General features: G+C 30.3%; 1 protein-coding gene across 1 annotated transcript; it reads left to right on the plus strand.

Moving 5' to 3' along the window:
* Positions 1-24,703: 24,703 nt before the first annotated feature.
* LOC107882945 lies at positions 24,704-26,084 on the plus strand. Its single transcript, XM_016802118.1, has 3 exons — positions 24,704-24,710; positions 24,779-25,501; positions 25,570-26,084. The coding sequence occupies exons 1-3, from the start codon at positions 24,704-24,706 to the stop codon at positions 26,082-26,084; spliced, it is 1,245 nt and encodes a 414-aa protein (XP_016657607.1).
* The last annotated feature ends 772 nt before the right edge of the window (positions 26,085-26,856 follow it).

Here is a 26,856-nt window from a genome sequence, read left to right on the forward strand (position 1 = left end):
ATTCCGCCAGTCAGCATGCGCGAAACGGGTTACTTCTCTCGTGGGCCGGAGTATATGTAATTACTAAGCAATTATTGTCACAATGATACATTTTTACTAATTGAATAGTTGGAATATATTTATATTTAGACGCATGCGGGGACGTACACATTGTATGTATGGGTATGCATTTATGTATGTTTGTTTGTGTGAGTGTGTTTTTTGGAGGAAAATGAACATATTAATATTGTTGTACGCACAACAATAATAATAATTATATAGTTTCATAATCTCGTATAGTTTAATTTCTAAAATTTAAAATTAATACAAATTCTAAAAACAACAACCGATTGGCACTCTTATTAATTAATTAATTAATATCACTCTAATTAATCTTATATCATTGATCACGAACTTCAGTTAACTTACGACAGTCGTGTATGATTCAACTATTTGTGTTAATATTTTAGTTGAGAACACCCTATTCTACCTAAATTATTATTTTTTTTTTTTGTAACGCATGTTTACATTAATCTTTTAATTGGAGCAAAATATGACTATAAAAAAAATAAATGGGTGGTGCGGCTAAAAATATAAAATTACCTCTAACTGCTCGAGAATAGAAAATAATTTCTGGTATGTTTAATAAACAGACAAAACTTGAGCCGATAAGCAAGCAATAAAAAAAAAATATATTATAATTTAAGATAATATTAATTTATAAATATATAGTAGGTATACCTATATGGCTATATCAGAGTAATAAATTATGGGCTATAAGTGATGAATCAGGTAAAATTGATTTATAGATAATGCAGTTGATATTTTTGCAAAAATAAAAAAAGAAGATATCCTAATAAACTACTAATATTATTGTTTATCAATATAAATATTGCCATATAATAGTTTATAGATTTTTAACTGATAGGTATACAATTGTTTTTCTAAAATATCTGCTACCTTTTATTTAAAAATGATGTTCCTAGTTAATAAAAAGGGTACCATAAAAAAATGTAAGTAGTTAATATGTGGCTACGAGCGAAGCGAGTGGTTTACTTTTTACTCATTCGGGCCGGTCAAAACCTTTGCCCCCCTCTATTGAAAACTGAAATGACGCCACTGGTATCATATTAATATGTATATTATTATTGTAAAAAATAATAATAATAATAACAACAAACGTTTTCTTTTAATATTTAATAAGTTATTGTTACTCGAAGTAATATTTATTGATAATCCAACAGTGATTTATAAATATTTTAAATAAGTACTATAATATTCTAATTGTGTACCTATTCATGTATCGTAGGTTTACTCATGGATTGGGGATCCAATAAATTAAATAATATCATATTGCCAACGTCCGGTAAAATAAGTGTCTTAGCAGTTAATTCATTTGGTTGTTATGCGTACGTCAATATAAGTGTCGAAGTAAGTTGTGGAAACAGTGTTTTATATATTATATAATATTATAATCATTATTCTATAGCAGGTACCTACCTATATTTTTTATATAAATTATAGATATTTCCAAGCAATCCTAGTGAATTGTTCAAAATGTTCAAAAGGATGAAAGTTCAAATGATCAGTGGTCATACAGAAGGTGTGAATACAAATATATAATTTTAACATGTTAATATTATTGTTTATAAGACAATATGTTTTTACAGCAACGGTACGAATATTGTCTGTCATATGCGATGTACTTCTTCAGTTTAGTATAGATGATAGCTTTTCTGTTTTATTGAACACTTTATCCAAGGTGCATAATTAAATTACCGTTCTTATAAATATTATAAATAAATTAATATGAGATGTTTCGCGAAAGAAAAAATCCTATTAAAAGTAAAAGTACCTATAAACTGTTGTAGATTCCATCAAAAGGGTGTATTACTTGTATCGAGCAAACGGCATCAGCTCTTACGAAAGTCGTGCATACGTGTTCCGTAGTTAATGACCATAAAATAAAACCTACAGACGCATTGGCAATATCGACAAATCTTTTACTCGTGGCGAACAATCTATTCGGATATTTGAAAACCTTACAGACCGATGACATTTTGGGAGAGTCACCACGAATTGAAAGGATCTATAGGTATATTGTACTGAATGATGATAAACACGAAGATTATTCTGATTATTAAACATCGCAACTAATAAAACTAATTATACGTGTCCGTTTTTTAGTTATATGAAGATCATTGTTGACGTCTTGATTAAAGATATTAACCCGGTGATTTACAACCACGATAATGCAATTGTTACGCGATATTTTTGGTCGTCGCTAGAAAACGTAATTATGATTTTTTTTCTTATTTTAATCTAGTGAATTTTAGTTTTACTTCATTTTATTTGTAGATGGTCTTAACAACACAAAACATTGAACAGACATTAACGGTATTCGGTGAATCGATTTTATTACATCAAATTTTATATGAAAAACCAAGATTTTATGAGAGTAAAGAATCTTATTTTTGGTCAAATGTACGTCTTATTTAATATTAACAAATTGGCAAATAATAATAGGTACATTGAATACGTTTATTTGCTTGTGCCTTCGTATAACGTAATTTTAGGTTCTTGACGCTGATAAGTTAAAGAAACAAAATAATATTATTGATTCCGCTTTAGCTGAAGAGTTATTGGCTGATAAAAGACAAGCGTGGGGGCTTAAAGTATACATTATATGCCTGTCCTATATTACATATGCGCATAGCACTTAACATAGATTAATATGTGTGCAATTTCGTAGATATTTGAAATTAATAAAAAATTAGCACTGTGGATCCAAAATATGGACTATTCAAATGAAGTAAATTCAAATATAAAGTACGTTGCATTGTCATCTTACGACAGACCGATAAATGGAAAGTATTTAGGACTGATTCATGAAATCGTTTCGCCAGCGTTGATAACTTTTAATATCGTCGAAACTGTGAATAAATTCAATAATTATAAAGCGTACACCATAGTTGTACCCGCTGCCGGTTCTGAACAAATTGAGTTCGACAAGGCTATACAGGTGTTCAGATTTGACATGACCGAGGTCGGAGCGGTTTTCGTTACGATTAAAGATTCTTCACACAGTTTACTGGTACGAACAACATTATTTAGATAATTAGTTATTTATTATATGGTTGTGTACACTGGAATTTACAAATAGATCACGTGGATTAGGGATCGTAGACCAGATTCGGCACTGATGGCTGACGAACAGTATACGATGAAAATATCGGCGGGTGACAATTGTCAGATGTCGTTTCAAACGAACAAAGACCACCGAAACGATATACACTATATTGGTATATTTGCAGATATGACGGTGAGTGATATCACAAAATTGATAACTGAATGTAGCAACTAGCAATCAAAAGTTATATTAATGAACGGCGTTGTTTGTTTGTTTTTTGCTGTGTTTGTCCCGGCTAACCTACATTTTATACTCCATAGCATTTACAATTTATCTAAATAATTGATTTTTTTTAAGATAAGATAATTTATTGGCCATAAAGAATATACATATATTGAATACAAAAATAATAAAATATATAAAGTTTGTTTGGCCCAATTCACCACTGAGTTTGTTGGTGAAAATGGAGTTTTTAAGCAGTTCAATTAATTGTTCAAAATAAAAAGGAAAAATTTATAAACAATAAACATGTATAGTAATTAATACAATTAAAATTATTAAACAAATGTTTATGATGCGTAGTAGGTTAGTATTAGAAATTATTTAATGGAAACAAGCAATCACTAAATAATTAAATATTTATATTGAATAGCTCTTACCTATGATTTAAATTTATCGTATTTTTATGAATCATGCAAAGATATTTAATTATATTACCTTTTGAGTAACCCTAAAAGTATAGATATTAAAGACCATAAAAATCATAGGTACTTCTAATATAGTAAAAACTAATAACTATTCAGTTATATTTTAGAGGTTTAAAAAAAAAATTTTATAAATGGTGTATAATACCTACCTAATAACTACGTATAGGAAACACGTATTGTGAGATTCAGATATAGTCTCGAAGGCTACATAATATTATGTTATTATATTATATACCTAGATTATAAGTACTATAGAGACTGCACTTCCGATTTTATGACTTCATAGGCTAATGACCATTCAACGACAAACAATTTGAACGATATTACATTTTACATGAACGTCGTTTGTATGCAATGCCAAAATTGGAAGCACGGCGCTTGGTCATCCAAAGGGATAGAGATTGGTCGAAATAGTTCGGTCAATGGGAACGTACAGTGCTATTCTTATCATTTATCGATGTTTAAGAGCTCAATTTTCGTGATACCTAATCTAATAAATCCAATCGATGAAATTAATTTATTTTCGACCATAGCAAATAACATGGTATGCCTGATACTGGTGACGGTAATTTTTATTTTATATTTTGTTTTGCTGTATTGGTCCAGAATTAATGACAAAAAAGACATATTCATGGTGAGAATATCGAACCGATTAGACATTGTGTTGTTATAATAATCAAATTACGTTTTTAGAGTCGTATAATAATTCTTGACGACAACCATATGGGCGAGGATGAAGTGTATTTAGTGACCGTGTACACAGGGCATCAGCTTGGATCTGGAACTACGGCTAATGTATGCATTGAATTGAATGGAACCGATTGTAATAGTAGAGTAAGTGTATAAAAATGTCGAAAAAAATGCTAGCATTTAGTTTTAATTATTTTAATACTAAAAAATATATTTAATGGTCATTGGAACCTTGCTTCAATTTATTTTTTGTACTTCTTTTTTATTAGGTACTTCTGGACTACAGACTACAGTTACCAACTGGTACCTATACCTGTAGGTACCCATTATCAGCTCCTACTCTTTACTTATAATATGCAGCAGTGTTTTTGTTAACATTTTGCAATTAAAATTGTCTATATTTTCTATACCTCACAAGATATGTTTGTTCTATATTACATTGTTGCTGGCAATGATGATAATTCTGTAAATACTAATTTCCTGTACTCCGGCCATCGAGAGAGCTCAACTCCTTGGCACATCCAAATGAACAGGCTTCTCGGTCCAAATTACTCCGATTCAAGTAGGCGATCGAGTAGGTGGGAATGCGCAATAACGGACGAGTTTTGGTAGTCGCTCAGAAGCCTCTCTCAGTGGCCGGAGTATAGAAAATTTCTTAATTTCCAAAAGTTGTTATACACTTACTGAAATATATCGTTTATTACATTGCTGTAATTTAATAGGAATTTTTATAATTGTAAATATTGCCTAGGGATTATGTAAATTGTATCAATCATTGATGGTAATGTTAAAGCTATATCGAGATTTATGTACATCTCCATACAATAATTGTATAATGGTATAACAATTATTGTTATAGTAATATAATATTCTATGGGGAACAGACTCTAAAATCTACTAGTTGATTCAACTTGGGTGCACTCCTATGTTTAGACGTATCGACGTAGATATTATAAAATATATTATTATTATTTTAACGGATTTCCATCTATGCAAACATGCAACCTAGAGATGTGACTGGTTAATTTAAAAGGTAAAATGTTACCAACTGGTAATTATCATTTACCACTTAACCAATTTGTTTCACAGCTCAATTTACCGTAATTGATTATAATACATGAAACCTAAAATCATTTTTTGGTTGTTGTCACTGATTTATTATCAGATACCAAAAAACTACTAACAAATTAGTTACTGTCAGGTACTAAAACCAAAATATTAACAATGTGTATAATCAGCCAAAGGTTGCTCTTCAAGAATAAATACTTGGATGCCATTAAATCGACCAGATATATTAGAGCCTCCACAGTATCATTGACCACGGACGTGGCTTAAATTCAAATCAAAATTTTACAATGGTTTTGAAATTTCATATTTGACGGCTATTTCAGTAGTTTAACATAATCCTAACTGTAATCTTCCATATAAATATACCTAGAAAAACAGTGCAAATCCTTTTGTTTAAGAAGCCGTGATTTTATTTGTCACTAGCTGATCCCATGCACTTCGTTGCCCATTAAAAATGCTAACTCTATATGAAAACCATGTTTTATTTTATAATATAACGGCAACTATTGCAACCATTTATAAACACAAACTTGCATTGAATATCTCAAAATCCATGTTTGAGCACCTCCCGGGGTTGGTCCTCTCCCTTTTTAAATTAGCTTATATGCTACCTATAGGTCTAATCTATCTCTGTACAAAATGATCCCGTGCATTTCGTTGCCCAGCAATCAATAATTATTATAATTATAATTATAATAGCCTCAAAACCCATGGCAACCAAAGGAGAGACAGACAGACAAACATTCAGTTTTATATATATATAGATTTAAGTAATTGAACTGTAATCCGTTTTTATGTCTGAAACCTTATGTTTGATACCTTATATTATATATAAAACGTCCAAAGGGTGCGGGGCTAAAGCTCCTTAGACACCCCCCCCCCCCTCCATTGGACCCTCGACTACTTATTAGTTATTACTATCATAGATAACTATTAATATTGTTATATTTCGAATATTTTGATAAAAGTTTTTACTTTTTCCGTGTTATATGAATAGAATAGTATAAGGTATGAGTTATAATTCACACCAAGTTATAACTGTTATATTGTTTTCATTAATTTCTTTACTTATAAGACTGTTTTGTTGGAAATAAAATATTCTCTTGATATATACCCAATCTAATTAATTCTATTATTTAAGGCTCATTGGCTCCATAGTTCGGATAACTACCAGACGATGCAGCGTTCGAACGACGACTGGTTCGTTATTTTTACACCTCAGAGCCTAGGAGAGCTTCGATCCATTCATATTTGGCATGACAATTATGGCACAGATCCAGATTGGTATTGCCAACAAATTATTGTAACAGAGATACGTGGCAATAAAGTTTGGGTGTTTGAAGTTGAGCAATGGTTTACAATTCGTGAATCCACGAAAAATATTGAACACACAATTTACATTTCAAACCCTAAAAACAACTGGAAAAAAGAAACTAAAAAAAATTTTGAAATAGGAATACGAGAGAATCATTTGTGGGCCAGTGTGTTTATACGGTAAATATTTTTTCTCTCACAACAATATTGAGTACCTACAAGAGAGTAAGGTGTACACAATATATCATATACCTAATAATAATTTTTATATTATTATGTGTAAATACCTATCGCAAATTAATAAATACATAAACTAATGCCAATTTGGTTTTTCACACAACAGTCATCCGAGGTCTCCTATAACCCGATGCCAGAGGCTTAGTGTTATATTGTGTACCATTTTATGTTTAATGTTATGCAGTATGATGTTCTACGAAAAAGTTCACGGTAATGATGGCATTAAAGACACACGTAATTATTATTGATCATTAATGTTTTATCATCATGTTTAGTCAATGAAGAAAATTTTCAAAAATTTGAATTGAAATCAAGAGAAATTATAATAGCCATACAAAGTGGAATAATACAGTTTTTATTAACGTTTGGTGTACATAAATGTTTTCGGTAAAAATAAACCATAAATCAGTGTTAGCATTTTAAATAGAACATATTTTATTTAATTATTTCTAGAAAAGGTAGACTACAACAGTTGAATAAAATAACGTACAACGCGAGACCCCAAGTAAAGCGAACTTCAGAAAATGAGAAAATTCGTGCGTATTAACTTATGTTATTTTTATAAAACAAATAATTTTATTTCTCATCACATTAATCGTATTTTTATAGAATCGACTTCGAAAAAAACGGTTGGTTTTATCATCGGGCGTCTGGTTGAAAATAAGTTATACTATCCAGTTCATACAGAAATGATAACAGAAATACGTGAATGGAATAATTGGTTTATAATTGGATGGCACGTATATATTATACTATGATTTGTGATGATATTATAATTTAATAATACAATATTAATAGAAAGTATAATAGTTTATCATTTTTAAATTATATATTTCTATATATTAGGAGTTGTTGCGTTATGGTTTATGTTGTAACGGCATTTTTTATTATTCTATATGGTTTAAAATTTGGTCGAGTGAAAAGTCTCTGTTGGCTTACCTCGATAACAATTGGAATTATTCAGGGAGTTGTAGTATCGTCACCGTCTAGAATTGTATTGATTAGTGCAGTCATGGCGAAATATAATTCGAGAACAGAGGTATGCGTTTATTCTCGATTTAATAAATTGAGTTTTTATTTACGGAACTTTTTTTAGGATCAAATTGTAACCTTTATGTATAGTTTGACGTTACGCCGGTACAGAAAGAAAACTCGAACGTTTTTACAAGACGTCGAGTATGTACGGGCGATAAGAAATTACCGAAGACGAAGGTACATATACGAACCTTTGACCAGAAATACCGTAGAAGTAAGACGTGCAAAGTTCTCCTTGTAGGTAAAAGTAGATACCTAGTAGTCACTAAACGGTATTTTAACCTCACAAAGATTTTAAGAGAACGGAGAAACTTAACGGCTAACCGTAATAATATGATAACGGACGCGGTCATTTGTATAGTTTTGATATTAACGTCTTTGAGTTTCCTTCACAATCTGAAGGTTTTGAGTAGTAAAAACAATACATATCGAGCCAACCAAATGGTGTCCGCATACTTGGAACGCGGGTCTTCATCAAGCAATCGACGAATTACTTTAGAAAAGTAGAATTTTACAATTTTTTTTTTCAAGTTAATTGTGTCTTTTTTGATTTGCAGTTTGAAAACTTTCCTATCGTCCAAGTTATTAAAAAAGTTACACTCGTTGGAACTATACAACGGTGTTCCAATCGCCAACGACACGATGAATGCGACAAAATGTGCGTAAACGATCCTATAACACTATAACAGTGGTGTATAAAGTAAAGTAAAGTTTTATTTAATAAATATTTTGATTTCTGTTTACTTGAAGACGACAAAAGAGGGTGGTTTGGCTTGTACAACAGCAGGCTGATCGGTGGGGGCGTCCGTTTCAGACAACAGCGGGTAAATTCGAACGGTGAGAATGACCGCAGGAATTACGGCGCTGGGTGGACTGAATATGATGCTGCACGCGGTAAAACAACACCAAACAATCCATGGATATACTCGAAAGCAACGAACCTTGCAAATTTCCTGTTTTATGGTATATTTTTAAGAATACAATGAAATCGTCCAATAACACAACCATGACATAACACAGCGATCTCTTTTTTTTTCACAGAATATATTATTATACTATGTTTTTTACGATAAAGGAATTATTCTGTGGATATATTTTTTTATAGGCAGTGGCGTAGTTATGGTAGGGGGGGTTGTCATGGGGACACTTGCCAACGCAACCTCTTCATAAAAATTACTTTTTTGTTTTGATAGTAAATTGTTAAAAAAAAAAAATATTAAAGTAGGTACCAATTTGATATTTGCATTTCTATTGTTTATTAAAAAAAAAAAGACTTTTCTATTTAGGTGCCTGAAGATGATTTGTGTTTGAAATTTTGTGTACTTTAATTAAATAAAAATAAACTCATAACAAATTGAACTTTTATGACATTATGTAAATTATTCAATAGGCATTTAAAGTGTTGCTAAAAAAATTGTTTCAATATTCAAGTATTTATTGAGGCCCCCCAACCCTAAAATCCTGGCTATGCCAATTGATTATAGACGATAGGCGTCCATGCCTGTGCTAAAATTAAGGACATTTGACGTTATATAATAATTATTGCAGAAAATTGGATTGCAACGGGCGGTGAGGCAGGTTATGATCTGTATTTGACAGGTGGTTTAATCGACGAAAAACTGACAATCGATGAGCATCTGAAACAGAAATGGTTGGACGAGAAGGTCAGACGATTTTACGTGAGATTTCAGATCTACACACCCGACATGGATTTGGTGACCCTGGTCGATATACGCGCGATGACTAATTGCGGGCTCATGTATGCGATTTTTACTGACGTGAGTGCATTTAACGATGGTTTTAACCGTCACCTTCGCTGTCATCAGAAGCACACACATTTCCACCAATTTTTTTTAGTATTTTTGTTTATTGTACTACGTTCACACAAATTTGAACTTTTTTTTTTATGAATTGTTATTGAATGTTTAATATCACCAATTGAAACTACGGTTTCAAGTGACGCAGCTACAACTTAACAACAAAAATTACATGGTGCTCTACAATATATTATTTTCATCATACATATTTTATAGAATAGATTTTATACCTTTAAATATTAAAATACTTCAACTATTTACATAATGCTTAATACATTTAGGTAAAAGCCAAGAGTATAGATCTATACTCTTGGCTTAAACTACTTGAGTAGTTTATAAATAATTTACATAATTTAGCTTTTAGTCATCTCCAATTAACTGGTGTAATTAGTTGTGAAAAATTAAAGTTTTTAGTTTTCTTATAATGCAAGAATATATTAGAAAGTTGAAAATAATAGTATCAATTACCGGTAAAAAATAATCGAACTTTAAAGTTTTTTTCCGTAAGATTTAATCTTCTATGACAGTCAAATTCACCGAAAAGTTTTATAGCAAATTTAGAACGAATTTTATGGTAGGTACCTAATCATTTTAAATTCCCCGTGTATCATACAAATTATGAATTGTTAATATTAAGTCATCATACTCATTTCGTAAGTTTTGAATAATACAACTATTAGCCTCATATAAATGTTGACAAGCATTGTTTATATTAATATTTTTTCATAATATATTAATTTTTATAAATATATCATGTTTTCCCATAAGCATAACAACAGAACATATTCAATTTTTTTATGGTAGGTGTTTGCAATTATTTATTTATATATATATATTTTTTTTTTGACTTGTTAAGGAAATATTGCTTTAAGATTTCAAAACGTCATTACAACTTACCCTTTCCTGACCAAACCTTGAAATACATTAAAAAGTTTTTTTTTTTTTCATAATTCAATTTTTATGCAATTTTTAAGTAACAGCATAATTTTGTTATATTTTAGTTTTTCATCCTTCATCCTTTTTTAATCCTGGGACTTTCAGGTCCCGTCGGTCATCTACAGTCTGGACTCAAAAGTCCCGTTAGGCATCTAGCACATTTTTTTTTACATATAAACAATGTAAAAATTAAGGACACAATTAAGGACTTTTTTTAAATAATTAATGAAAAATACTAAAACATGAAAATTAACAATTCTTTATTAACTTAATTCATATTAAGAACATCAATTATTTTTCATGAAATTCAGAAAAACAATTTTTTTTTCATTGCCACACAAAAAGACGTTGCAATGTGAGCACTTTGAGTGAGGCATCGATTCAATCGTCTTTGAACTGCAAACTTCACATCTTGCACGTTCTTTGACAAAACATGGCCAGTGTATTCCAGTATTTCCTGTTCTAACATCCCTTGAGACACAAATTTTACCCCCAAGTCAGGCGAACTACTCCAGTAGTCTTTCCATGCTGGAAGTTCATGGTAGCCCATAAAAAAAGTTATCCCAAAAAATACCAGCATCTCATCTTTAGTTATTTTTAGTGTCCTATCATTTTGCGTACCATACAAGTTTGTTTGATAAACTAAATCATCTAATATTGCATCCATGAAAACCATAAAAACATCAGTCGGGGTATTACATTGAATAAAATTAGATTTGTTGGCTCCAACACATCCAAGACTCTCAGGTCTTTCAGTTCTAACATCTGATTTACTGTGCCAATGCAGGGACATATTGTCTACTTCATCACCTTCCACATCAGGAGCAATATTATCTAAATATATAATAATATAAAATTATATACTCTAACACAAATTAATAATTGCTTACCATCATTGTGTGTTTGATGTGCAGACTTTTTCTTTTTTTTTGATATTGTAGGCATACTCATGTTCATAAAATTGCAGACATCATCATTATTATTATCTAAATCTAAAATGTTAATAACTATATCATATAAATTTGTGCATTATAACATAATTTATAATTGCTTACCAGCATTTTGGGTTGTATGTACGGACTTTTTCTTTTTTTTTGATCTTGTAGGCATACTAATTTTCCTATCAATATCTACAGAGTCTAAACAATATATATTTTGTGATTTATTTGTACTACTGTTAGATATAATATCATTACTTGGCATATTCTGAGCAATTGACGTTGATGCTGTCCAAATGTCAGCCTTAATCATAATATCTAAACACAAAAACAGTATGTTCCTAATTCATAAATATTATATTATGCAAAAAGACTCACCCAAGTTTTCAATATCAAACTCATAATCAGCTTGGACATTCTGGCTTTTTGCAACATCCAGTGGGTCAAAATCAATTTCAGAGTCATTATCATTATCGCCAAAATCTGATATGACATCAGCATCATCTGGAATCTCTTCTAGATATTTCTCAATGTCGTCGATAGTTAGATTAGTCATTTTCTAAAATTGTATTATTATTTTGAATTCAATCGTCATGCAGAAATAAAATACAAATATAGGCAAAATCGTTTCTGACTGACGGGACTTTTAAGTCCGGCCAATTTAATCATGAAATGTAATCAACTCAAGGTAACTATAGTACTAGGAATTGCTTTATTACATAATATAATAAAATTTGCATACTTACCTTAAAAAATCTTGCCAATTACGAGCTATTAATAATGCGAAAACACGAAATCACAAAACACAAAAATGTGATAACAAAACGTTGATGTTTTCAATGAAAAATAAATTATTTTTTCCTCCATGATATTTTATATACATTTGTATGGGACTACAAAGTCTCGTCAGTCATTACCGGGTCGAAAAATATTTCCTATGATTTAATATAAATTTTTTATTCCCCTGGACTGAAAAGTCCCGTTAGTCAGGAAAGGGCATAAAAAGACAGGTGTCACAAATCTCAACGAGTAGGGCATTTTTTTGAGGACCCTTTGTTTAATTTTACTTGCACCACCATCACCGAAAGCCAAAGTTGCCGGTCAATGGGCAATATCGGTCACTTTGTTATTCAATAAACCAGTGCATCTAAAATTGTACCATTTAACATTCAATAATGGGGATAAGATTCAACCTATTTTGCTTTTTCTATTTTATTCTTAATATTGTAAAATGATATTACCATTAAAATTATTTTAAAAGTAGGTACCTGTCATCATCAATACACTTGATATCACATATCAATTACACTTGGTTTGTTGTATTAGTTTTTGAAAACGTTTACCTAAATCAATGATGTTCTGTAATATTTAAGTTTACTGTGACTTTCATAAACCTGAAAAAGAAAAATTACTTCATTTACTTTTGATAATTTAAAAAAAAATCAATAATTATTCATACAAAATTAGTTGGTGCCTAATATATTTTAATATAAACATTAAAAATAATAGTTATTACTTTCAAAGCCTTTTTCCAGTTCTGAAATTTAGTTAATACAATGCCACCTAACTTCTGAGATCTAATGCCATCAACTTTAGTAAATACCACACAGTACTTACAAAATGTACCTTCAAATTATTTTCAAATAACATAAACAGCCATAAGATTCAATCCAACGATACTGAAATTGTAGGTTTCTTTTTGAGTTTAGTGTTAATTTTTGATATTCATAATTTACTGGTGGTGACCATAAGTTATTTAGAACCTTACAAAAATGTAATTTAAATATTTAAATTAAGTTACAATACCATTTAGTTGGTCAAATTATTAGTGCCATAGTTTATATATTATGTTTTTTTCAACATCTGACAAGTTTCGATTTATAAACAAACCTTTATCATGCTTTGGTTTAACAGGTTCAGGTACACCGTCAACGGTCGGCAACGTTATATAGTAATACTATTAATATGTATCATGTTGTAAAGTGGGGGAAACGGGGATTTGGAACGGTCGCTGCCGTCAGACTGCATGCGCGTAGCGGGTTACTTCTCTCGTGGCACGGAGTATAATTGTAAATATAAACTATACGATGCGAGTTAAGCCCCATGGTCACTCCCACGCTTTTGTGTAACGTAGGTACAATAATAGGGCCTATACTCATTTTCAAAAGAGAATATACCGCTTTCGCGCATGATTCGATTGGTGCGTCGAGAACCACGTGATCACGCTAACAATGGGAAATTGGTGTGGAATGCGCGCCGCCGGACATAAATTGGTCGCCGACCGGTATATACTCTTTTGAAAAGGAGTATAGTAATTTTTTAATTTGTATCTTAGATAGAAATATATTATACAGTTATATTGTACGGAGTACGGATAATTATTGTAAAGAAACATTCACTAATTGGCGTTAATGCTACAGGTGGTGCAATCGGTGCCAGCCAGTTCGGTGATCACGGGATGGGACACTTATGCGTTCACGTTAATCGCTTCTGGCTTAGTGTTATCAGCAGGAGCCGCATGTCTGCTTGTGCGCGCGTTCCGGTGGTCAAACTATCGGCGATGGGCGCAGTGGTCAACGGCGTATGATGGCCTGCTATTTGTGTTGGTGGCCATTACAGTGGCTGTATTTCACAGGCGGCTATCTACTATGGAACAAGTGACGGCAGAGCTGTCCTCGGCTACGGATGATGTGTTCGTCGACCTATGGCTGTCGTGTCAACTGCACGTGGTTTGCACATTATCCGCGACCACCCTAACAGTCGCTGCACTATTGAAGCTCTCAAGAATACTGTGGACTGGGCGAAGCTGGCTACGAAAGCGAACACAGTAATTAACTGTTGTGGATTGTTGATAAAGTTTTTGTTATCATTACACTTTAAGCAAATGCGTTTCGCGTGTATTATCTAAATAGTAAATACGTCATCTGACTCTATAACGAGGTTAGTTATAAAATTAACATTTTTATACCTGATCGGTCGCTTTTGCGTCATAAAATGTTTTATTTGACAAATAAGCTTATAGACATGAAACTTATATAAAAATCAGGTGTAGCCGTGTAGTAAACTGTGTGAATTGGACGAATTAGACGATCGTGGCCTTAAACATGGTCTTCGGGAAGGTCGGAATCCCGCGCAGCGTACCCCGCCTACCGTGGCAGTAAATATTTTCGTAATACAAGTAAAAAAAGGTCTAACATCATGTACGTGCACGGGTTGTTTCCATGTTTTTCGGAGATTCAGACTTCAGATTTTAGGTAAACAAGAACCAGATCAGCTGAACGAGTATCGTGTCTATATTGTTCTATGATAAAAATCCATAATAACTAATTCACAAGTATAAAATAATAAATAACAAGTGAGACGATTGGTTGGGGTGTGAGACATTTCGATGAAATCAATCAGGTGAAGTATTTAAAAGTCGGAAGGGAGTTGGGCTCGTTTGGAAGAACTTGGAATATTTCAATCAGTTGTTATCTTCGATCGTCGAAGATAAAGCCGCGGTACTGAGTCGTGTCTGTGTCACCAACCATGTTAGAATTGTTTTGGAACTTCAAAACCAACAGCTCGGGTGCGTAAGGTTGAGCGCGATTCGAGAAGCGTGTCGCCCGGGAGACTAGAAAAGAGCGAGCTTTCCCAGCATGCCGTGTCATTTCAGGTGTCGTGATAACTGATAAGTGGTGCCAACCGTCGCAGGGGGGGGGGATGATATAAGAGCCTTGTGGTGGTGAGCCAGTTACCACACACTTAAGTTGTTTTTTCTCACAGACTTCTATACAACACTAGATAAGGAATTCCTATATCTGTGGAAAGATGGCAAAAGCTGATATGTACATTTTATGAACTTTCGGAAAAACGAGTTTAAAGGTTTAGATTGAAATGAAAATTACAATTTGGAATTAAATACATTCATTATTTTATGATTATAATCAATAATCTTGTATGAATTAAAATATTATGCCATAATACACAAATTAGTATTTCAAAAGTACCTAAGTCACAAATAAAGACATATCATTTTTTGCCAACATTTATTTTTTTAAATTATCAACATATCAACAAATAAAAATTATAAAAGACAATTAATAACAAGGTTAATAACCTTTTTTTTAGAAACATATTATTATAGTAAACATAATTATTTTAGAACAAATCAACATACTATAAAAAGTAAAGTAAAAACATACAATTTATCTTTTGAGTATATTGATCAATAAATGAAAACAATGAAATTAGCTCTTTATAAAACTTAACAATGTTAAATAATTAATATAAAATACAATAAAAGTGAAAAATAAAACAACTTAAGAATTTAAAATATAATTATATTATAAAATAATTTATCCTTCATCTGAAGAAGAATCACTGATTAATATCAATTCAGCAGCATCTTTAGACGTTTTTAATTTTTGGTAGAAGCTATGGCAGTCTTCATGTATCAAAGGTAATAGACTCAACAAATCTTGCTTTTTTTTAGATTGATGGGTAAAGGACTTGTATAACAATTGGTTAATTCTGTGGAATATGTTGTTATATTTTTTGGTCTTCCTCTTTTACCACTTTGTGTAAGGTCTAAGACTCTAAATGGTTCTTCTGGATTGAGACTATAAACTGCAACTGACCATACATTTTTTCATAACGAATCCATCTTATATGGAACCAATTTACTTTTTGCCCATCAGTATCTACTGTTTTCTTAGTCAGTGAAGTGCTTACCAAATTTGAAAATGAAAAAATCTGCTCTTGTTTCATTTCTATAACTTTAAATGGTTTCTTTCCTTTTACTGTCCTAACAAATTGATACCAATCTCTTGGTATCATGATAGGAATATCTGAATATTATTTTGCTCTTTCTATTTTTGCATGATCTACATCACACTCTAAGTGAGTGTGCCCTGGCAGTAAAAATTTTTGGTCTATTATTTGCAATGTTGAAGAATTTGCAGTAACTAGACTTAACATAGCAGACATATTAATATTTCGGTTTTGTCCTCCACATGTGTCAGAGTAAGTGATGACATGGGTTATATTGTTGGGCAAATTTAATATTTTTTGGTATAGGCAAGATGCTATATCGTTTGATCCTCTTCCGCCGATTGCCTCGTGCCACATATAACATTCAGTACCTTCATTTTCCCCACAATCTCTAATGGTCAAATTAAATGTTGACAAAAGCCTTTTGTAGAATGAAACATTTGTAGATAGAGCCGGAGTATCTAGAACTTGTTCTAAATCAAATACTAAAACTCTAGTATTGTTAGAAGCTAAAGCATTGATTTTATCTTCTTTTTTTTGCATGTAACCTAAATCTGCAAGTTCCTTATATGTTTCATGTTGTTTCTGGAGTAATATCTGTTGCTCTTTATCCTTGCATTGTTTAATTTGTAATACAAAAGTATCACATGTCTTACATGTGTCTAGTTTTGGTTTTTTAAATTTATAACCAGTTTTATTCAACACCTCTTTAAACATTTCGTACGATCCACATTTGTTACCATTTTTCTCTATTTTATATTCTTCATACAACTTTTTAATATTTAAATGAAACTGAAGATAGAATTTATTTGAGTGCCTACGAGAATAGTGGCTTTGGTATTTTGGATATTTTTCAATGTGATTTCTCATGTCTTCTTTTTCTTTTGTCATTTTATTGTGTGGTTCATGACGACCACGATTATCAAGTAGTTGTAATGAACCTGAATCGCTACATTTTTTTTTCTGTACAATTAAATCAATTTTACCTCGAGTTACTCCATACACACATTGAAACATCTTTTTACATACTGTTTTATTTTGATTTCCTATTTGTATCACATATGAAGCAGTAACTAAACGATTATGATTTATTCCATATTTACTTCTTCCTAGTCTTGTGGTTTTTTTGTCAGCCAATGTTATTCCACAAGACATAATTTGATACTGAATTTCCTTTTCTAACTTATAAAAACTTTCAAATATTATTTTTTGTATATCTGGAGGGCAGAAAACATCACATTTCATGCGACAGCAATTAATTAATTCCTTAAATATCTTTTGAGGAATTGTTAGTCCTTTGCGGTTAGTATGCTCCATTCAATGATCTTTCAAAATTTTCTGTTCCGTTCTTTTTTTTTCTTAGTTGGAATTTCATCTTCATGGATGTCCATTTCATCAATAACTTCTGTATTAATACCATTGTTGATTTCTTGTGATACAACTAATTTAAAAGTAATAATAATAATTAGAGAAAACAATTAATTATTAAGTACTTTTAAATTTATTAAAATATATAATTGTATTTGTTGAGGTACCTAAATTAGTAAATGGTAGTTGTTCTTCAAACAACATTATATTCATATTATGGATTTCCATTGCATATTCTATAACTTCAGTATTAATACCATTGTTGGTTTCTTGTGGTACAACTAATTTTAAAAAAAAATAAAAATAATTAGAGAAAACAATTAAAATATATTATGTACTTTCAATTTTGTTAAAGTATATAATTTTATTTGTGTAGGTACCTACCTAAATTATTAACTGGTGATTGTTCTTCACACAATATATTACTAATATCATGGATATCTATTTCATAAACACTCTCAGCACTATTATGACATACTAAAATAAAGTAGAATTAGAATTAGTATAATAAAATATTTTACACAGAAGTAGAAAACAAACATTACCAGGTTCAGACTCTGAATCTGAGCATATCGGGTCTGTATTAATTATTTCATAGGTTTTGTCCAAAATATCATCATCATCAATCTCATCAGTGTCAGAATTAGTAGTAATTGGTAATGCATTGTTCTAAAACAAATGTTATTGCAATTCGTTAAAAATAATTAGAATAACAGCTTCCATTTTTATATTTTACCTGATGCGATTCATTTTATGTTGAACTGAGCCATTCATGTACTTTGTGATGATCATTGTTATAATAATATACTGGCTTTATTGTTTTTCTCAGTGAATGCCTCTGCAATAATATTATTATATGTTAACTTACATTAATATTATTAAAATCTAAAAAATAACTTGATTTATACTGTACTTACTACAGGGTTTTCAATTTTTGCATTAGTGTTGGTTGTGGTTACTTTTTTTTTTAAAGATTTTAAAAAAGATGATCTAGAGTTGAACATTGTAAAGTAACACAGTTACAGCCAGTAAAAAAATTAAAATAGTAAACACTAAACGTCAAACTATAGTAACTTATAACTTTACTATATAAATCTAATATTATATTATTATATAATAAAATCTAAAATAACTTTATAATATTTAATATTAACAAAATCATGTAGGTAACATAACTGACCAAACAGCCAAGGTACATAATATGACAATTATATATCAAGTTGCCAGCATGTATTTTATCAAAAATATGACTTAAGAACTATTTAAAAGACATATCAAGTTTTGCCACCTCGTATATTTTCAAATAATGACATATCAACTATTCAAAAGACATATCAAGTTTTTTCGCCACGCATATTTTGAAATAATGACTTATCAGGTTTGGTCCTTGCACATAGATGGCACCACACACATGAGAGACATATCATATTTTGCCACCACTTAAAATATACAATTTCTAAACTATTTACACAATAATCCAAAAATTGACAAAAGTGACATGATATAATATTTTACATTGTTATTCATGAAGCTCAGCTGTAGACGGCCGCATTTGTAGGTCAGCAAAAAATTGTATTCATTATATAAAATGTGTTAGGATTAACATCTATTTTAATGGTAAAATAAAATAAAAAATGTTAAATGATAATATATTTTTTTAAAACAACATGTATTAAAGTAATTAATTACAATACAACATAAATCATAATTAATCTTATTTACCACATAAAATACCACGCGATGTCCACCACACAACTAGACTTCAATGATAGCGGTAGTTCACCATTCATATTCATAAGCAAAATTTAGAGGTGATAACATAATAATAAATATATCTATGATGATAATTACACTATTATTGTCTATTACAATTCTTTTTACTCCATGATATGTAATTTGTTCTTTTATGACCATCTTAAGTTGTGTGCTATCTCTTTCTAACAATGTTGGTATACAAAATTTCTCTTTCTACGATCAGTCCATTTATTAATATATGTCTATGGTTGTTTCTTATACATGTCTCCATATTTTATGTTAAAGTTTTAGATTCTGAGTAAAACTTGAATAAGAATATTTAATAATAGTGTTTTTTTTAACTCTTTCGAATACAGCAGTAATTAAAAAAAAACGCGTCGGCTTCGGGGAACTTTCTAAAAATTATGGAAACAATTATATAAAAATACAATTTAAAAATATTTAACATAAAATAAAAAAATTTTTTTTACTCATAAAATATGAAAAATGTTACGCCGAACTTATGAAATTAAATACGTTTTAATCGTTTTGAAGTAAGCTTTTTTTGCTTTTTTCACAAAACCTGCTTTCCCTTATTTGGTTTTTTTCTTAATTTTTACATATTTTTCTTGATAATTTATCTTATTTTTATGTATATATTACCTATACTTGGACTATATTATTATTACCAGAAATTATAAAACCAGTAACAAATTTATGACTGATAAAATAATTATCGTTATTGTGCCGAAATTGTATAGTTTTATCTACAATTATCTATAGTTGTGTTTACGACTAAGAAAGGGAAAATTATCTGAATTATATCTGCGTATTTTTATAGCACGTTCTAATACTTTAGTTGCCCGGTAAATATCAATCGACAATCAGTGAGGTATAGTGTTCCAAATAATTTCTCTATAACCGTAAAAATGCCAAAAGTTAAAAATTTAAATTTAAAATAATAAAAATCGTATGAGAATTCTGTGGAAATGTGCTTATGACTGACGGAAATATTATATTTTGTAAATTGTGTGAAGTCTAAATAAATTCATATAAAAATATAACGTTCAACAACATAATGGCAGAGAAAAATAAAATGATGCATTGAAAAAACTTGAAGCTGCAAAACATAATGCAGTTCGGCCATCCATTTATTCAACAATTTTGTAAGTCTGATTTTAATGCTGATCTATGTTCCGTACGTGTACCGGCAATTGGCGAATACCCAAATCAATAATACAAAGATTGGCTCGATTTTTGTTTATTTTACTCTGAAGTTTAATTGAAATACCCACGCCAACCACATCAGTCATTTTCTAAAAAGAAAAAAATAATCGCTTTATCAAATAATAGCATTTTATCAAAATCATAGATACATTTTTGATTCATTAATCACCTTAATCTCTTGTATAGAGACAAAAAAAATCAGAATCCATAGATAACGTTGAAACAATTAGTGTCATACAACTCACAAAATGACACACTATATGGGTTTGAAGACTATATGGTCTAGAAATTGATTTAAAAACTACCAAAAAATGTAATCAAGCTCATATCTGGGTTCACATTGTCCAGGTCAGTTGGTCTTAAGCCGAAATTCCCAAGCCCGGGGCCGACCGTCAGTGAAAACATTGAAGTCGATGACCGACTGTCGGAGACAAAATTGGGGAATTTCGAAGATTGAAAGAGGATAACATTATTTGTCACCGGATAAGCGCGCACTACTGCGCGAGACGGTCGACGTTAGAATGAAATCGAAACCGTCTCACGAGGGCAAAACCGAGGAATTCGTAGATTGAAGGCGTTTGTTCATTTTTTGTCGTCGCCGTCGACGGGCTTGACTTTCCCCGGACCCCCACCGCTGATAACCATAATTAAATGAAAAAATTTAAAAAAAAATTTGACACGCGATACACGCGCCCGAGATCGCGTATAACGGCAAGTCAGTGCGTAGCAGTACGGCGACTTACAGACCGCACGGGGCGATTGATAACCGGCAAGGGGGAATTCGCGGACGGCCGTGGCTTCTCTCGATTTCGTGTACGGCTAATGATCTGGCGACGGAATCTGACGTACGGGGACCGCCCGAAGTCAACCCTGAAGACGGCGCCTCACAGTGGGAGGAAAACGAGTTCTAGCCGGCCAACATTAATAAGGTCAAAAATCAATACATAAATGATAGGTAAATAAATATTACACAAAACTAAATTGTATTACAACAGAATTTATTACTTTATCACTTATTACTATCAATAACAAAATAAAACATCACCAAATAACAATAACATTAGTTCATTTTATAACTCAAGTTAAATACTTATATTCTATTATTTATTTAAACGATTGTAGAAATTATATTGATATAGTTAACAGTTGAGGCGAGTATACATTGAAATAATGAAGTTGAATTATAATATTACAAACAAAATCTTTTATTTTTTACAATAAACATTTATGTATGAAATTTAAAAATTAAATTTATCTGTTAATTAATTGGATAACAAAAAAATTAATAAATATAAAAAACATTAATAATTATTCAGAATAACTACTATTTATTTCACTATCACTAGTTTCTATTACTTTCAGTTCTGAGCTTTCAATGTTAAGTAAATGAATGGCTTCTGGATGTAATTTAGTATGTGATTTGTTAGGTTGTGTTCTTAAACTTGTAATTAATGGATCAGATGACACTAATAAGAAATTAAAAACATCTCTATTTGTATGAATATACGTGATGATTTTCGAGAATGATGTTCTCTAAATCGATTATAATTTTTTATTACTTGCCTCTTGGGCCTCTTCCGACAACTGCCCAATCGGTACAAGGGCATTTTTTATAATTAATGAGCCATGAATTAAAATGTTGTGTACACTTGGTGGCATTCTGTACCAGTTATAATGTTTGACATAAAGTTCTGCAGTCTCTATTGCATAGTTTTCGAATTTGGCAGAATTTATTTCATAACCACAAGAAATAACTGTTAAAATAGTGGAGAATCGGTTTAATAAATTTAAATTGATTCCAGTGATTTCAGCAACTTTTTCTGTGTTCCTAAAAAACCGTCTAGCGACATTTCCTGTATTAGACGTACCTCTTCTCTGAACAACTTTATCAACTTTAATACCTAATTCATTCCAAAGACGAAATTGTATTTCCTTCTTTTTTTCCTCGATTTTTTTCTTTTGTTCAGAAGTTGTTTGTTTCGTAGTAGGAGCCGATTCTAATTTATACGCAATGTGCAATACTAATTCTAAAAATGTTATCCACGCGTGTAAACTTGACATTCCATACTTAACATTATCTTCATTAACTACAAAACGTTTTATGTTATCCAAATCATTCATGTTAGTTGGGTTACATTTACATATATAACAAAGTTGACTCGAAGATTCGGTCAATGTATTTATAACCTTTCCATCAACCATTGTCATAAGCATTGTGTAGTTAATACATAAAACACTATTGTTAATATTTAACTCGACAGATTTTAATTCCATAATTTCTTTCTCTACTCTTCCGACTTCAGTTTTTGTAACTTCTTTAGTTTCTTTTGCATATAAAAATTTTAAAGGTCTACAGTAACGGGTAGAAGAGGGTGTCGGATTTAACCATAAAATAACTTGAGTGTTCGAAACCTTAGTAACTCCCGTAAGACGCAATGGTACAATGCAGAATAAAATAATGCTACTGTCAGTTATAGCATTTTGTCTGCACTCGGTAGTATCATCAGTTTCGATATCAAGAAAACTTTGGTGGTATTCGCTATGACCCGAACTACCATCGAACCCCCACTTACATATACATTTTAGCTCGGAATACTCTTCCGCATAATCAATTGTATCATCAAAATCTAATGTTTCCCATAACCGTTTAATTGTATGGTCCAACAAATTTTGAAGTGGAACTGACGCACTTATTTTGCTTATAATAATATTTTCAGGGTAACATCTATCTTTAGCTAATCGAACTCGATCATACGAAGGGTATATGTCAGCTCCATGTTTTTTAGCACCTAATCTAGTTTTGGGATACGCATTTTTAGTCATGCGAGTATCGATGATAAATGCTACAGCCTCATCATCTGTGTCAGCCACGTAGCCAGGGGGGGCCTGGGTGGGGCGTATATCGATTCCGCCGATTTTATATCGATTCCGCCGGCTATTGATTCCGCCGGCTACTGTTTAAAATATCTACATATCGATTCCGCCGGCTATTAATTCCGCCGGCTACTGTTTAAAATATCTACACATCGATTCCGCCGGCTACTGTTTATTCCCCCCTCTTGTTATAAAATTATTTAAATTAATATAATAAATAATTAAATAATTAATTATTTTAATAAATTGTTTTATTATAAAATATTAAAATGTATAGTCTAAATTGTATAAAATGTTAATAATAATTGTATAATTCAAAACTTAAATGTATATATTCTGATTAATATGTGTATGTGAATATATTATAAAATATTAAAATGTATAGTCTAAATTGTATAAAATGTATAAAATGATAATAATTGTAGGTATTATAATAAAATGTATAGTCTACAATTATACGCGGTGTATGTGAATATTTTATAAAACGTATACCTACCTAGTCTAAATTGTATTAGTGTACGTATTGCTATAATATATTAGGTACGCTACATATAAAATGTCAATTATATGATTCTGCCTGAAATCTTATCTTTAAGATACGATATATCTTGATATCTATATGACCTATATTTATATGATATTTTATATAGTTAAAATGTGGACTTCCCAATCTTCCCATGTTACTTCTCGCCTAGTTACTAATCAGTATCGATCCAGTTCGTGGATTCTCATCGATTCTCCATCGCGTGCATAGAGTCGCACATTCGTATTATTATATTTCTTACAGCTTTATTACTTATTAGTTATAATTAATTAAAATGAACTTTACTATAGTTTCTAGTGAAAGAAAAAATGATTTGATTTTATATAATGATTATAAATATTATAAAAAAGACTATGTCAAGTATTTAGATGCCTTTAAATGGCAGTGTGTAAAAAAAAAGTGTACTGCAAAAATGTATGTGAATAAAGCAACAAATAAAAAATTGAAAGATGAAAGTATTCATAATATCAACCATAAAGAAGAAACTACAAGTATTTTAAAAAAATCATTTTCAAATGGACTTAAGCGGAAATCGGAAGACGAATTGGAAAAGCCATCAAAAATTATTAATAGAGGCATTTTAAAGAATCCAGAAGTGACACAAACTTTTACAAGTACAGATATTAATAATATTTATCAATGTTTATACCGTTCGCGTAGATCGTCATATCCTAAACTCCCAACAAATCTTAATGAAGTAATCGATGTAATGAGCGAGCGTCAAATTAAAACCGTCCAAGATGAAAACTTTGTTCTTGTTGTTAATTCAGATAACAAAATTATTTGTTTTTCAACAAAATCTAACTTAAAACTATTATGTTCAGTAGACAAAATATTTGTGGATGGAACTTTTACATACTGTGCAAAATATTTTCTCCAGCTTTTTACCATCCACATTTTTAAGAACGGACATTATGTTCCACTTGTGTATTTTTTACTACCCGATAAATGTAAAGACACATATGCACGATCATTTGGTTATGTTATTGAAAAATGTTCAGAAATAAATTTATCGTTCAGTCCATCGAAAATAGTATCCGATTTCGAAGAAGCAATACATATTGGAGCAAAAACAATTTGGCCAGAAATACAAATTGTTGGATGCCGATTTCATTTGACGCAAAATTGGTGGAAACACATTCAAAATCTTGGTAAATATAAATTTGAATACTCATACAAATAAAAATTAATAAATTGTATTAATTTATTTATTTTTTAGGTTTATCAAAAGAATATAAAGATGAATCAAGTGAAATAGGTAATTGGCTAAAATTGGTATTCGGCTTACCATTGTTAAATTCGGAAGAAGTAAGCGATTGTTTTGCGACAGATTTGATGTCAATTGCTCCAGATGATGAAAGGGTAGGAAAGTTCTGCGATTATTTGGTGGAATATTATATTGATGAAGGAGCAAAATTCAATCCACACATTTGGGCATCAAGGGAAATTACATCAGAACGTACTACTAATAGCTGTGAGTCTTACCACTCAAAATTTAATTCACAATTCACAAAAGCTCATCCCAACATTTTCATATTTACCCATGTTTTAAATACAAAAATACAAACTGACACTTACATGCTTATAAATGGAATAAATATCAATACAATCAGTAAAAATAGTGCTTTTAACAAAAAAAAACAAAATATTAAAAATTTATCAAATGATTTGAACGATAATAAAATTTCCAAGTTCACTTATTTAAAACATGTGTCCAAATATTACCAAAAGTAGTTACCTATATTTATATTAATACATTTAAGTTTTGAATTATGCAATTATTAACATTTATCATTTTATACAATTATTATTAACATTTTATACAATTTAGACTATACATTTTACTATTTTATAATATATTCACATACACATATTAATCAGAATATATACATTTAAGTTTTGAATTATGCAATTATTAACATTTATCATTTTATGCAATTATTATTAACATTTTATACAATTTAGACTATACATTTTAATATTTTATAATATATTCACATACACATATTAATCAGAATATATACATTTAAGTTTTGAATTATACAATTATTATTAACATTTTATACAATTTAGACTATACATTTTACTATTTTATAATATATTCACATACACATATTAATCAGAATATATACATTTAAGTTTTGAATTATGCAATTATTAACATTTATCATTTTATGCAATTATTATTAACATTTTATACAATTTAGACTATACATTTTAATATTTTATAATATATTCACATACACATATTAATCAGAATATATACATTTAAGTTTTGAATTATACAATTATTATTAACATTTTATACAATTTAGACTATACATTTTAATATTTTATAATAAAACAATTTATTAAAATAATTAATTATTTAATTATTTATTATATTAATTTAAATAATTTTATAACAAGAGGGGGGAATAAACAGTAGCCGGCGGAATCGATGTGTAGATATTGTAAACAGTAGCCGGCGGAGTTAATAGCCGGCGGAATCGATATGTAGATATTT

Source organism: Acyrthosiphon pisum, chromosome X (assembly GCF_005508785.2).
Source record: "Acyrthosiphon pisum isolate AL4f chromosome X, pea_aphid_22Mar2018_4r6ur, whole genome shotgun sequence".
Lineage (NCBI taxonomy): Eukaryota > Metazoa > Arthropoda > Insecta > Hemiptera > Aphididae > Acyrthosiphon > Acyrthosiphon pisum.

Bases quoted from the DNA above. Each gene is read 5' to 3' on its own strand.
- LOC107882945 (XM_016802118.1), top strand. The intron at 25,502-25,569 runs GTAAATATAAAT...TTTATTTTTTAG, and splicing joins GAAACACATTCAAAATCTTG to GTTTATCAAAAGAATATAAA.